Source organism: Micromys minutus, assembly GCF_963924665.1.
Source record: "Micromys minutus genome assembly, chromosome: 5".
Taxonomy (NCBI): Eukaryota; Metazoa; Chordata; class Mammalia; order Rodentia; family Muridae; genus Micromys; species Micromys minutus.
The window spans coordinates 46,492,556-46,506,096 of NC_137974.1; the positions used below are offsets into that span (position 1 = coordinate 46,492,556).

The 13,541-nt window shown below is 45.5% G+C and overlaps 1 protein-coding gene across 10 annotated transcripts in view; it reads right to left on the reverse strand.

Moving 5' to 3' along the window:
* Window positions 1–13,541, reverse strand: part of DOCK9 (dedicator of cytokinesis 9) — a gene marked incomplete at its 5' end in the record, with an annotated part of 234,760 nt that overhangs the window by 110,682 nt on the left and 110,537 nt on the right. For all 10 annotated transcript variants that reach the window (XM_080917116.1, XM_080917119.1, XM_080917118.1 and 7 more), the window contains 5 exons: window positions 323–457; window positions 1,519–1,614; window positions 3,286–3,355; window positions 5,237–5,319; window positions 9,481–9,570. In XM_080917116.1, coding sequence (XP_080773242.1) covers window positions 323–457; window positions 1,519–1,614; window positions 3,286–3,355; window positions 5,237–5,319; window positions 9,481–9,570 — 474 coding nt within the window. The remainder of the gene's footprint in view (window positions 1–322; window positions 458–1,518; window positions 1,615–3,285; window positions 3,356–5,236; window positions 5,320–9,480; window positions 9,571–13,541) is intronic.

The following is a 13,541-nucleotide window of genomic DNA, read 5'->3' on the forward strand; positions in this document are numbered from 1 at the left end:
GTTAGAACAGGAACGTCTCAGTTTGGTGGGTTTTACTACATGGCCTAGGCTGGCCTTGAACCTAAGATATCCCTCTGCCTAGTTGTCCTGAGGACTGAGATTATAGGTGCATGCCATACATGCCAAGTTTTAAACACAAAACTTTATATACTAGAGGACTCCTGTTTACCACAAAATCCTGCCCTGTTCATAATGATGAAAATAAAGTTGGTTCTCAGATTAGGATTATGTCAGCCATATTGGAAAGCATTTTCCCGAATTTGCTCTATCATTCATAGTGCCACAGTAGACCGGGGAGCTCGGCAGAACCTTTCCTACTCACCTGGATCACTCCCATACAGGAATCCAGGAATATGGACCCTTTGGGTTCCTTGGAGATCTTTTCATCTTTATAGAAGTTGAGATTATAGGATCCATCACCGAGTTGAATCAGGTGGAAAAACCGCCTCTTGAATGACTAAAGAAAGAAACACAGGCAGCTCTTCCTCCTGAACAGACAGTGGGGAACCGACAAGCCGCCAGCACTCTTGAAGACCCGGCCTGCATTCTCTAAAGTTAGCGGGATTCTAGAGTTAGCAGCTAGAATCCAACACCACTGGTGACTGGAGCAGCTGGGGGGAAGACTCCCCACAACAGTCTTCCTGCCTTCTCATCATGGACATTGTTTCTCACCAGAGGGCTTGGGATTTTACATAACCATTCAAAAGCACGGAGGGGAGCTCCTGCTTTGGAGGAAGCCCCAGGAAGGCAGAGATGTTCTCCCAGCCCCAGAGCCCCTCACTCACACAAGATTGGCTGTCCTCCACTCGTGACCTGGAAGGACTTTGGACCTCAGGATCCTGGCTTCCCTGGTTTGGTTTTCATCTCCATGGTCACCTTTTCTCCCTCACTATGTCTCTTTTCCTTATGATTCATACGGGTCTCTACTACACAACTTCTGAAACCACTCTTTTTATTTTAATTTTTCCCTATGTTTAAGAATCTGTGTGGGGTATGCACACGAGTGCTGGTGCCTGTGGACGCCAGAGGTGCGGGACGCCACCACGGCTGGAGTGACAGGCAGCTGCGAGCTGCCTGAAAGGGGCACTGGGACCTGACTTCTAGAGAGTGGCAAATGCTCCAACCCCTGGGCCCCACTTTACTTTTCTCTCCAGATTTCACCATTTTCCTTTTTGACCCTCAGCTTGGCTCTGCTTGACTGTCACAAAATACGCCCACGGGAGTGCTTAGGTTTACTTTCTGAGGTATGAAGATGCACTACGCAGTCAAGACAGGAACAGAACCCAACCAGTGGCAGCCTCACCTCAGCCCTGTGATGAACTCTTTATGCCAGGGCTCTGGAGGGTGTGAGAGCAAGAGCAAGCAGGTGGACAGGGTTGTGGCAACGTGGGGCTGTCACCAGGAAAGCATCTCAGGAGCCAGACAATATCCCATTTGTGGGGAGAAACAGCATGCCCATTAATCTCAAGACACAGAGAGGGCTGTCCATGAGGGACAAGCAGGCTGAGGGGCTCTTACCCTCATTGTGACGCTGATTGCGCTGTTCATGTTGCCTTTGTATAGCCAGCCATGTTTGGTGATCCCACCCTTCTGAGACCCGAGGGAGGCAGCATCCTAGGGAGAAGGGGAACACAACAGCTTCAGGATTCTGCCCTTTCCGTGAGTGTCGCCAGTCAGAATATCATTCCACCTGTGCCAAGTTGGGCCATTACACTTTTCTGGAACATTAACGCCTCGGTGAAGTCTATTCACCAGTGAAGGGAAATGAGGGCACATTTCTAGAACTCCTGTTCTATTAAAGGTCAGGTCAGTGCCAGGGCAAGGTCTTACTTTCGGGAGTTTAATGACCCGCAAACCACACTTAACCACCCAGTTGTACGGCCCTGCCTGGCTTCATGAAAAGAAAAGGTCCTCAAACTACACTCCTCCATGGTTAGAGGACAAAAGCAAATTCTTGAGAAATTTCCCAGAGGCTTGGTTCAGGGAGAGGTATGCCCAACACCACAGAACAGAGAGATAAAAGGACAGGGTGAGGGAGAGAAGCAGACCTACTAGTAAATAAAAGCCCTCAAACTAAGACCTACCCATTGGGAGCTGGGTGTGAGGTGGTGACCGCTGAGCTGGTGACCTGACACTAAAAGTTTATTGGGCGTGTACTGTGCATGTCCCAGTTGCAGCCTGCAAGTACAGCCGTGGCTAGCTATAAATATGACCCAACCAATACAAAACTGTGAAGCCACCTAAAACTTTTTTGAGGGCATTTGTTTTCCTCTGTAACTCAAATGCACAGCTCTCAGAGTATGAATTATATAGATGACAACATCAGGTCACAGTTACAAAGGCTGGACACACCCGAGGGACCATAAACAGACAAAGGCAACATCCCCTACAAACAGCCAAGTCTTTTCTTAGTTACAAAGTTGACATCTGCAAAAAGGCCTGACTCCAGCTCTGTTTCAGAATTTGTAGTATTAGCGTTGTTATTGCTACTGAGAAAACATGTACCTGTCAGGTTAAGCTACCTGGCACTCTATGTGGTTGCTTTCTCTTGGTCTTCCTGCCCCTATAATTGGCACCCTAAAAAACAGAAGGACTGTGCAGCCCTGGGTAGCCCAGAACTCACGATGTAGACTAGGCTGGCTTTAGAGTCACAGAGATCCACCTGCCTCTGCCCAGTGTGTGCTGCGATTAAAGGTATGATGCCCAGCAACACATTTCAGGGGATTAATTCTAAAACAAGTTGCTACATGAATACCAACAGTCAATACCATTCTTGGTAGACAACTAAGTAAAAGGGAAAGTCAAGGCTCACACCGGGAGGATGAGAGATGCAGAGACCTCAGGTCCACCCTCTTCATATTCTTTTTTCTGTACAACCTTTCCTCCAAGAGCTAGGGAGCTTGTTGAAGTTACAGTGCACTAACAGAGCCTCTGGAGAAATAGCCATTTTTACTTCAACCAGTGAACAATAGATACCCTGTTGAAAAACAATCTAGATTTAAGATCTTGGTATCTTTCAACAGTGTGCTAGATCTGATCCAACTCTTTGCAAATGATCTCAGAACAAAAACATGAGTCAGAGACCATGAGATCCTAAGCAGTTAAGATAAAACAGGGTCCTTATGTCAATCAATCCAAAAGTACATTTAAAAAACAAGCCAAACGTCTTCCTTTGCTTTACTAAACACCCCACTTCCTGTTTGGGTTTAGAAGTCGGCACATCCCTCAAAGCCTTTGCGCTCAGTCTCCGGGGAGAAGAGGGACAGAAATGAACAGGAATCCCACCTCGTCTTTGTCAGCCTCCTCATCAACTTCATAGACGTGAACTGGAAGTTTATCCAACTTGGCCACTTTGCTTTAAAAAGAAGAAAGAAAACTTGCTTTGTAGCTGCATAATCAATAGAATCTGCTTCTCCATCCATCCGAGAAACCAGCCCACAACAAGCCCAATGGTAGCCACTGAGTTAAGGAGTAACACTGTCTAAGCCACTGCTTCTCAAGTGGGTGGGCCAACGTTGACTCCAGGCAACGTTCCCACTGAAGAAATGAGGCACAACTTATGGGCCTAGGAGGCCTTCTAAACGTAAGAAAACAGAAAAGGTTCTAATGAAACCACTTGGTGGGATGATTTGTTTTTTAATATAAAATATGAGAGAGACAGGGAGATGGGGTCACAGAGTTTTAATTGATTATGGATAGAGGGTGATGATGTGGTTAATGATAGTCGATACTGACAACTACAACAGCAGTAGCTACAGCTATACAAACAGCCATGTGCTAGGTATCCCGGGCACTTTACACATGCCCTCTCAAGGAAGGTAGACTAATTGGATCAAGTAGGAATAATCTTCAAATCCCAAGTGAACACTGGGCAGTTACGGTGCTAAGGAGCCTGCCTATGTGGAGAAACAGTGTTGGCAGAGAGTGTTCTCTCTGATGTTTAAAGGTTGGTCAGGAAGTTGGCTGAACACTCTAAGGAGTGGCTGGGCCACACACATAGAAAAACAGTGAGGTCCTTGGAGGAGAACACAAAAGGCTCAGAATCTCATAGATGCACTGAACCCAAAGGACAATGTAGTACCTTGGGTTGCTAAGATTTCAGTGGCGATAGTGACTGAAAACAACCTGTCACCATTTGTTGTTTCCAGCACCAATTACACTTCCCTCTGCCAACCGTGTTGGAACGTGTTGTTTTCTTGAGACCCTTCACCCTGCTTCCCTTTATGACAAACCAATGTGAACACTATCAATTCTGGTATGCTTGAGGACCAGTAGAGCCTCAAGGAGGAGAGGAATTGACCTGGAAAAACACTGTATCATACTTATTTTCTCAAAACAAAACTTATTTAATATAGACAATCTTCACGCATTTCTTTTCCAAAATATTCTTTTGAACACACACACACACACACACACACACACACACACACACACGGCACTATTCTCAAGAATTAAGCTGGCATCAACCCAGGGATCTGTCAACAGGGGAATGGATACCCATGATGAATTTTTTTTCAGCCCTAAAAATTGAATACAACCAGAAATACATTGCAGAAATTATTCCAGTCTCAGAAACACAAGTACATGTGTGTGGAATGAACTTTATGTAGATAGAGAAAATCATGGAGGCAGAGATGATATAAAAGAAAGTGCCTGGGGGATGTAAGGACAGACAGGGACGGGAGAATGAGGACAGTGGAATTGTGCATGTTGGATGAAAGTGTTACTATGACCCAGGAGCACACACAGTGAGTGTGTCGGCAATGAGGAGGTGAACACAAAAAGTGGAAGTGAGTCTTGAATGCAGAAGAAACAGAACAGGGGGAGGAGGGACAGAATGCAGCCTCAGGGCACTGAGGGTGATCGGAGCATCATGTGCGTGGGTGAAATGTCACGAAGAAAGCTGTTACTCCATGCAATTAATAAACGACAATGACAGTGATCGCTTTAATGACCACAAGACCATACTGCAGAACATTTCAATATACTGGCCTGGTCTTTTATACACCTCAGAGAAAACTTTCCAGTTCTCCAAACAATTTCAGATCAGAATTAAGTCACCCGTATGTTCTTACCCCTGCTTACTTATATCAGATTATACCAGGTCTTATGATCAGAAGCTGTACTGTGCACAGAATGCGCCTACAAACATCCTCACGATCACTCTGTTACACAGATGAAGCCATACACTTGAGCCGGAAGCCTCTCCCACACAGCCAGCAGACACGCAACTTACTTTGGAAGCTGCCGGAACTCTCCTGAGTAATCTTCATATTTATAGGTCACAAGATGCCAGTCGGAGTTGTAGGTTTTGATGCACTGGTGGGGGGTTAGAAAAAACCAGAGAAACAGAAAGTCAGGTGATGACTTCTGGGAAACATGAGGAGTTTTGGGAAGTGAGACCCTAGAAACGTGCAAAAGTTCTGCTGTCCATCATCCAACATCACAATTCTACCTGCAGAGTCTCTCGTAAGACACAAGACTTGGAGCCAGTAAACATGACCCTCGGGAGGTACTGTGTCAAGCTATCAATATCCATAATCTGACAGCAGCTTTTATATGGTAAGACTGAAGTAGCAATTGCTATTCCTGGCTCTAGCCCTATGTTTCTATAGGAAATGTTTTATGTTGCTATGGTGGTTTGGATGAGAATGCCCCCAAAGGCTCATATATTTAAATGGTTGGTCCCCGTTGGTGAACTGTCTGAAAAGGCTTAAGGGGTGTGGCCTTGTTAGAGGAGGTGTGTCACTGGAGGGGGTACAGCTAAGTTCTCAGTTACTGCCTCAGTACCACACCTGCCACCATGTTCCCCACCATGACAGCCGTATCACCCTTTGAGCGGTAAGCTCCCGGTAACTTATGAGCTACCTTGGCCACGGCGTCTTCTTACAGCAGTGGAAGAGTTACCAAGACAGTCGAAAACCTGTATTCATCTGTGTGGAGGAAAGCACATGCCACTGTGCTCATGGAGAAGCTAGAGGACAACAGGCCAAAGTTGGTTCTCTCCTACTATGTGGATTTGGAAGATCAGACTCAGGTCAGCAAACTTAGCAGCAGGTACCTTTACCTGCCGAGCCATCTACCACATGTCTCCTTACCAGGACATGTAAAAAATTGCATGTGTGACTAAGGACACTTTTGTGATATTTACTGACATTAGGACTAGTGCTGTTATTAACTATAATCATGTAAATTTATCCTCAGTTTTTTTCACATTCGTAAGTGATAAGGTAAGATTATGAGCAAGAAAGATGTAGACTTCAACTCACATGGCTCCATAACCTCTTTACCTGTGTGCACATGTGTGTGTGTGTCTATGTATGTGCATATGGAAGTGTGTGTGTCTGTGTGTGTGCATGTGTGTGTGTACATATGTGTGCATGTGTACTATACTGGGCAGAATGTCCTTCATCTACCTGCCTGGGTAGCTGTGAGATTCTAGTTAGCTCTTGACATATGCAAAACAGATACAGAAAAAGAACACGTGAAAACCAAAAAAGATGTATTTGTGTCGTGCCTAAATTTTTTGGTGGGGGGATGGTTTTTTTAAAACTGGCTCGGCCTACCTTCTATGGCCAGACAGGTATCCCAGTGGAGAAATAAGGACACCAACCCACCCACAAAACCTTAGACCCAAAATGTATCCTGCCTATGAGATGTGTAGGGACAGAAAGAGCAGACAGGGGGAATGGCCAATCAATGACTGGCTCAGATGGAGACCCACTATGGACAGGAACCAATCCCTTACACTACTAATGACACTGCTATGCTTGCAGACAGGAGCCCAGCATAACTGTCCTCTGAGAGGCTCCACCCAGCAGCCAGTGGAAAGAGATGCAGAGACCCAGAGCCAAACAGTAGATGGAGCTCAGAAGTCTTGTAGAAGAGTGGAAGGAAGGATTGAGGGAACCAAAAAGGACAGGGAATCCACAGGAAGACCAACAGAGTCAACTAATCCAGACCCTTGGGCTCCCAGAGACTGAACCACCAACCAAAGGCTGGACCTAGCCCCCGTGCCCCTCCCCCCACCACACACATAAGAAGCAGATGAGCAGTTTGTCATGTGGGTCCCCTAGCAACTGGGAAGGGGCTGTCCCTGAGTCTGTTACCTGCCTATGGATTCTATTCCCCTAACTGGGCCACCTTGTCTGCCTCAGTGGGAGAGGATATAACTGGTCCTGAAGTGACTTGATGTGCTGGGGGTGGGGGGACCTGGAGGGGCCTCCCCCTTCTCAGAGGAGAGGGGGAGGGGAATGGGGGAGGATGTGAAGGTGTTCTAGGAGGAGGAGGAGGGCTGATACTGAGATGTAAGTAAATCAATTAATTATTTAATTAATAATAATAAAGATTGTAAAACAGAAAAATTGGGCTCAGAATGTTTTTTTGAATAAAGTCCCTATTTTTATCCCACTTCATTGGTGTCATTGTTTTGTCTGTGTCACAGCCTCCACCTGAGGAGCTATCAAGTCAACAAACAACAGCAGGTTCTTCTTTCTTTCTTTCTTCTTTCCTTTTTTTTAATGCCAGGCTTCACAGTAAGCATTTTGCTTGAAAAGATGCAAAGGGAAGGCAGTATGGGTGTTCTAGAATATTCTCTGAAGGTGAAAGAAAATGAGAGTAGGGGGGAGAGCTGTGTCAGTCAGGGGAGGTGAGCATTCTTTTCAGAACTAAGAACATTTTAAGTGTTACTTTATCCTTAGGGATACTTTTCAGTTTCCAGCCATCCTTTCACACCTGGGCATCAGGTATTCACATTCGAATTTACATTCCAAAGCCACCAAATAAGGTTTAAAGTCACACACAGTTCGGCTTTCCATTGCAGCCCCATGCAGGCTGGTCTGGCTCTGTGGCATCCACACATTCTCTTTATCTGCCCATGATGGTGGAGCATCAAGAGCTTGCAGCTGCACCACTGAGTTTCTAACAAGACATCACACATCCTGAGGTACAGTGTGCACCCGGCTAGCTAAAGCCAGGGGCAGAGACAAAAGTGAGCAGTGTGACTATTTTCACAAATGAAATATCCAAATACCTATGCCTTCACAATCTTAAGCAAAAGGGGAAATTATAAATATTTAAAATGATAAGAACTGTGTAATAAGGACTCGGTGGTAAAGGTCTGGTCACCAAATCTGAAAACCTGAGTTCACCCCTCTGAAGTCCCATGGTAGAAGAGAATGAGCTCTTGCAAGTTGTCTTTGGACCTCCATGTGTGTGCTGTGGTACACATTTGTACACACACACACACACACACACACACACACACACACACACACACACACCTTTTTTTTAAGGAGTTGGGAGAATGAGTAATAATTTGCCACATGCTCTAAGACAGAAGTTAACAAACATTCTGCAGAGGTCCATATAGTCATAACGCCACCGGCTTTCAGTGTCATGGGATCTCTCCTACAAGTTAGTTGTATTATGACTGCAGCCCAACATGTACACAGATGGGCAAGGTCATGTACTAATAAAACTTTACTCATTAAAAAACCTTACTCTGCAGGCCAGATTTTGCTGCAGTTTGCCTTTTAAAAGTTTATGCCTATATAAACATTCCCAGTGTGTATGTGTAAGCATATATAAACATGCCCAGTGTGTGTGTAAACCTGTATAAACATACATAGTGTGTACCTAGACTTAAGGTTACTAACGTGGAAGGAAATGAAGCAGGACATTCATCAGTACCGTGTAATACAGCACCGCTTTAAACATTTTCTACACACACTTATTTTTTTCCAGAATCTTAAGTAAAACAAGATACTGTTATTTGGAGGAAAGAACACAGGTGTGAGGGTGAGAGGACAGACTGTGGAGCTGGCTCTTTCCTTCCTCCTGTGGGTTCTGGGGATCAAACTTGGGGTCACCAGGCTGCTTCACCCACTGAGTCATCTTGCTGCCCTCCAAACTCATTTCTAAAGGAAGAACCATGTCAAGAAACAAAATTACAGCAACTAAATTTCTTCTACCTAAAAATAGGAATAGACAAACACAACAGGGAATGAAAGCCTCGCTAGCTAACAGGTAATGACTTCTCTTTGTTCAGATTGTTATTTGTAAGTTCGAACAAGAAGGGGTGTGATTACGTCACACATGGGTCAGGGATGGTGAGGTGTAGCTACACCCGCCTCTTGTCCTGACTTAATTTGTAGAGACAGATGTACCTGGTGAAGCCAATGAGCCCATGAACTCATGAATCAACCGTTACAGAAGGTATTGATGACAAAGCGGTCACCAGCATTCCCACCTAAGAGTTACCCTTCCGTCTACATCACAAGTCAAACTCTGGAGAAATTGGTGTTTGAGGATTACAAATGAGCTCTCCAGACATTCCCACCACTAATGCTGACAAGCTCTCCTCATAAAACCGATCACCTCTTTGACACTATTCAGAAAAATAATGGGATCCATGGAAAGGTGGGGGGTAGAAGGAAATGTCTTTACAAGTCCTCGGTGCAGAGGAAATGAGAACCTCACCTCAGTGACAAACAGGCTCTGAGCTTCCTCCTCTGCGTTTGCAGGGACCGTGGAGCGTACATACCGCCCCTGCCGCCTCAGGATGGCTGTCTGTGAACAGAATGGAAGAGGAGCTGGTGAGGACACAAGGCCAGGCTGCTGATGGACCTGCAGTCTCCCTGCAGGTGAGGACAGACGCCTCCTGGGGTCACTCACAGCAAACCCTTTGACCGCCTGGAGTCCCGATCACAGACTAGGTGGCAGTGCGGGCTCAGTGACCACTGATTGTTAAATGAGTCTTTAGACCAAGAGCCTCTTCTGGACTCTGAAGACCAAAGCCATTCTTGCCTCAGGAGATTTCAGTCTTACAAAATTTCAAATTGTATTAGTATTTCACATCGATAAAAATAACGGATCCCGTTATGCCGTCTGCGCATGTGTACACTACATTCAGAGACTGTGTTCACACACATCTCCGCACCCATACACTACATACGGAGACTGTGTTCACACACATCTCTGCACGCATACACTACATATGGAGACTGTGCACACACATCTCTGCACACATACACTACATTCAGAGACTGTATTTACACACATCTCCGCACGCATACGCTATATACGGAGACTGTGTTCATAGATGTCTCCAAGACCCTCTCTTGTCCTTTTTCTTCCTAGACTAACAAAGGACCAAACACCTCATAGATTTCTACGACAGAAAACGTGTGACATTTGTTTTCTGACTTTTCTCCTCTTACCACCAAGAGCTCCATTTCTGTGAAAACTCGGTGCTGTTGTTCATTATGGCTGCATAATACCCCTCTGTGAACTACAGCAGATTGTCCTTGTTTGCCCAGGTCGGTCTGTAAACTGGCTGTTGTGAACAGTGATGCGGAATAGATTTCAGGCATCTCTGCAGTTCACAGGCTTCAACTATTCTACATATAGACCCCAGGAAGGTAACAGCTAGATGCTGGGGGTAGGTCTATTTTTAGATGTCCAAGGACCCTCCATGCCAGTTTCCAATGTGGATGCTCTAATTCACAGTCCCAGTGACACTGAATATGGGTCCATTTCTCTCCCCAAAGCATCGCCATCACTTGTTGCTGACTTTCTATGTGCTTGTATGTTTCGCCTGTACCTGTGTATGTACATCATATGCATGCCGGGTGCCTGCAGAGGTCAGAAGGCATCCAAAAAAAAAAAAAAAAAACCTGAAGTTCCGGTTACAGATGAGTGTGAGTTTCCACGTGGGTGCTGGGAACTGAACCTGGGTCCTATGCAAAAGCAGCAAGTGCTCTTAACCACTGAGCCACTTGTCCTGCCTCTCCTGCCTCTAATTTTTGTTTTCTAAATGTTATCAACTCTGAGTGGGATGAGATGGAATCTCAAGCAGATCTGTATTTGTTTTCCCTAATGAGGACCTTAAATGTGTGTGTGTGTGTGTGTGTGTGTGTTTTCAGGTATTTATTGGCCATTGGTACTTCATCTGAGAACTCCTGAATCTGTTCCCATATTAACTGGATTATTTCACTTCTTTGAGCTGGAGGAGGAGCTGACAGAGGCTCTCTCTGCACTGTGAACTGTTTCTTCTACTGTGCAGCTTCTTGCAAACCCTGTCTGTCATTTGTTGCTGCTGGCTGTCCTGCCCCTCAGTTTCAGATGTCCAGGCCTGCTCGGGGCTGTCTTCTCCAAGTTGCTTCCCTGCACTTGTTTGCCTCACATCAGGCTTTGAGAGACACCTTAAGGCCAATGAGCAGACGGTGGCTTCCTAGCTTTAGGAAGCGATGTTCGTATCTCCCGTCCTCCACCCAAGCCCTGTGCAGATGAATTCTTCATCCACTCTGCCTCCAGGGAGCTTATAAAACCCAGGACCTTTGTTTTTAGGGAATGTTTCAAACAAACTATGACCCTGGTTGCAACACTGTTTTCAAGGAATGCTACAGAAATATATGATCATACACACGGGAAAGGGGCACATACACTTCAAAAAGCCTCAACACAAGATCATGTCTACCCAGACTGCCTAACCTAAGCTGGCCATGATCGTCACAGAGGAAACTGCCACCGAAGCCTGTGCATCTCAAATGAGGGCACACGCTGTGTCCTCAGACACTGTTTCCTTCCATTGATTTACTTGGCTCTTTCCACTTCTTAAAAATCTAAATATAAGTGGAAGACCTTCACCAAACTCATCTGAAGAAAAGATCACTGATCAGTGTTCTCTCCAGCCCATTTCTCACCTTAGTGCCAGGAAGAAAGAAAATTTGTTGCAAAAAATTTCACAGTAGAATTATGAACACAAGAACCTGTCATTATGTGACATTTTCCCCTAACACCCTTCTTGGGTGAGAAAGATAACTGCCAGTAGGCCATTTAAGATAAAAGGCTGTTGTGTGTGTATGCTCTCAGCTAAAAAAGAAAACAGCTTCAAATCAACAGGGAGAGACATAAAGCCAGGCATAATTATTCTCATGTATATAATTCTGGAAGGCTAAGGCAGGAGGATTGCTGTTATGTTCAAGGTCAGACGCATACCAGGGCAGTGTCTCCAAGTGACAGGTGTGTGTGTGTGTGTGTGTGTGTGTGTGTGTGTGTGTGTGTGTGTGTGTGTAGAGGGGAGAGAGAGAGAGAGAGAGAGAGAGTTGATTCAAATTTGCACTTACATAGCAGTCATTGTGATCAATTCCTAACTGATTTTGACCAACCACACTCTGCCCAGATGTAAATATTTTCACCCACAAGTGACTTCATTCACAAACAAAACATACAACAAAATCATGTTGGATGTTCTTCTTTAGCACTACTCTAGCTCAAGTGTATTTTTTAGTATTTCTTGAGCTACACTGTATCCTTTTGAGAGCTCTTCTAAGGAAGGCTTGGGTGGCTGGACTGCAGTGTAGACATGCTGCTCTAAGACTGAAGGTGGAGCCTATTCCCTCTTCCTCTGAAAACCGGCTGGACTAATGGAGCTCACAGGTCACTACGAACATGCCAAAGACAGCCTTAGGAAGGTAATCACATTCCCTTCCTCTTCCTAAGCTAAGCTGAGCACCATAGGAAGAATTCTACTGTCTCTGCACTTGTCAGGCTTCATTCATCTTCATGTGGTGGACAGTGGTTAACATAGAAACTCCATTCATCAAAGGGCAAAGAACATGTCTATGACACGTGTCAGCCACACATGTGGCTGTGAACACTGCCAGACTCAAATGGGACGTGTACGCACTGGAAGACTCAAGGTTCACAGTGGAGGAGGGGAGCGGAGAGGCTGTTTGAGCCGGAGGTCTGGGAGGGCTGAGTGAAGGCGAAGTGTCTTCAGGGCATGGCAGGATCAGTGCCCTCATGAACTGACAGTCCACACAAGACCAAACCAGCTGGCATTCTAGTATGGAGGGAGGGGGCTCACGGCTCCATCTCCAGCTGAAGAGCTGCAGACAGTTGATTGTTGCCAGAGGCCCTGGGTTAATCAGCTTTCTTTAGGGGTGTAGGTCCTGGTTGGGTGATGATGTACAAACTGGACTCCAACTGAACTCAGTGGTTATATGGATTATATAGGCATGAAGTTGGGGTGGGACAGGGACTGAACGTGGGAAGATTCAGGGGGAGGAGCAAGGGTGAACATGATTAAAATACATTGTATACATGTAACACAATTCTCAAAGAATGTTTCTAAAAATTCTACCTTGAGAAACAGTATCAGATGGCCACTGGGAAGGGCCATATTATACAGAGAAAAATGTCCTGCTGTGCCAAGGCAGATACATCACATGAGTGAGGAGGCCATTTTAGATACGGCCTCCAGAGGTGAAAGCTAAAGTAAAGCACCACTGAGCTGAGCCTTGACTGGATTCAGAACTGTGAGAAGTAATCCATTACTGTTTTAGTTACTAGACTTTGGTTGTAAGAGCGCAAGGTGCAGCTCTACAGTGCGGTTCTGAAATGCTGTACTGGTCAGACAGAGAACTAAGGACCTGGTTTCCATGATCACCTTATACTCCGTCAGCACTCAAAAGACATCAAGTGAAATAGATAAGAAACAAATATCAGCCAGAGCCCAAGGGTAAACTGGGGTGAAC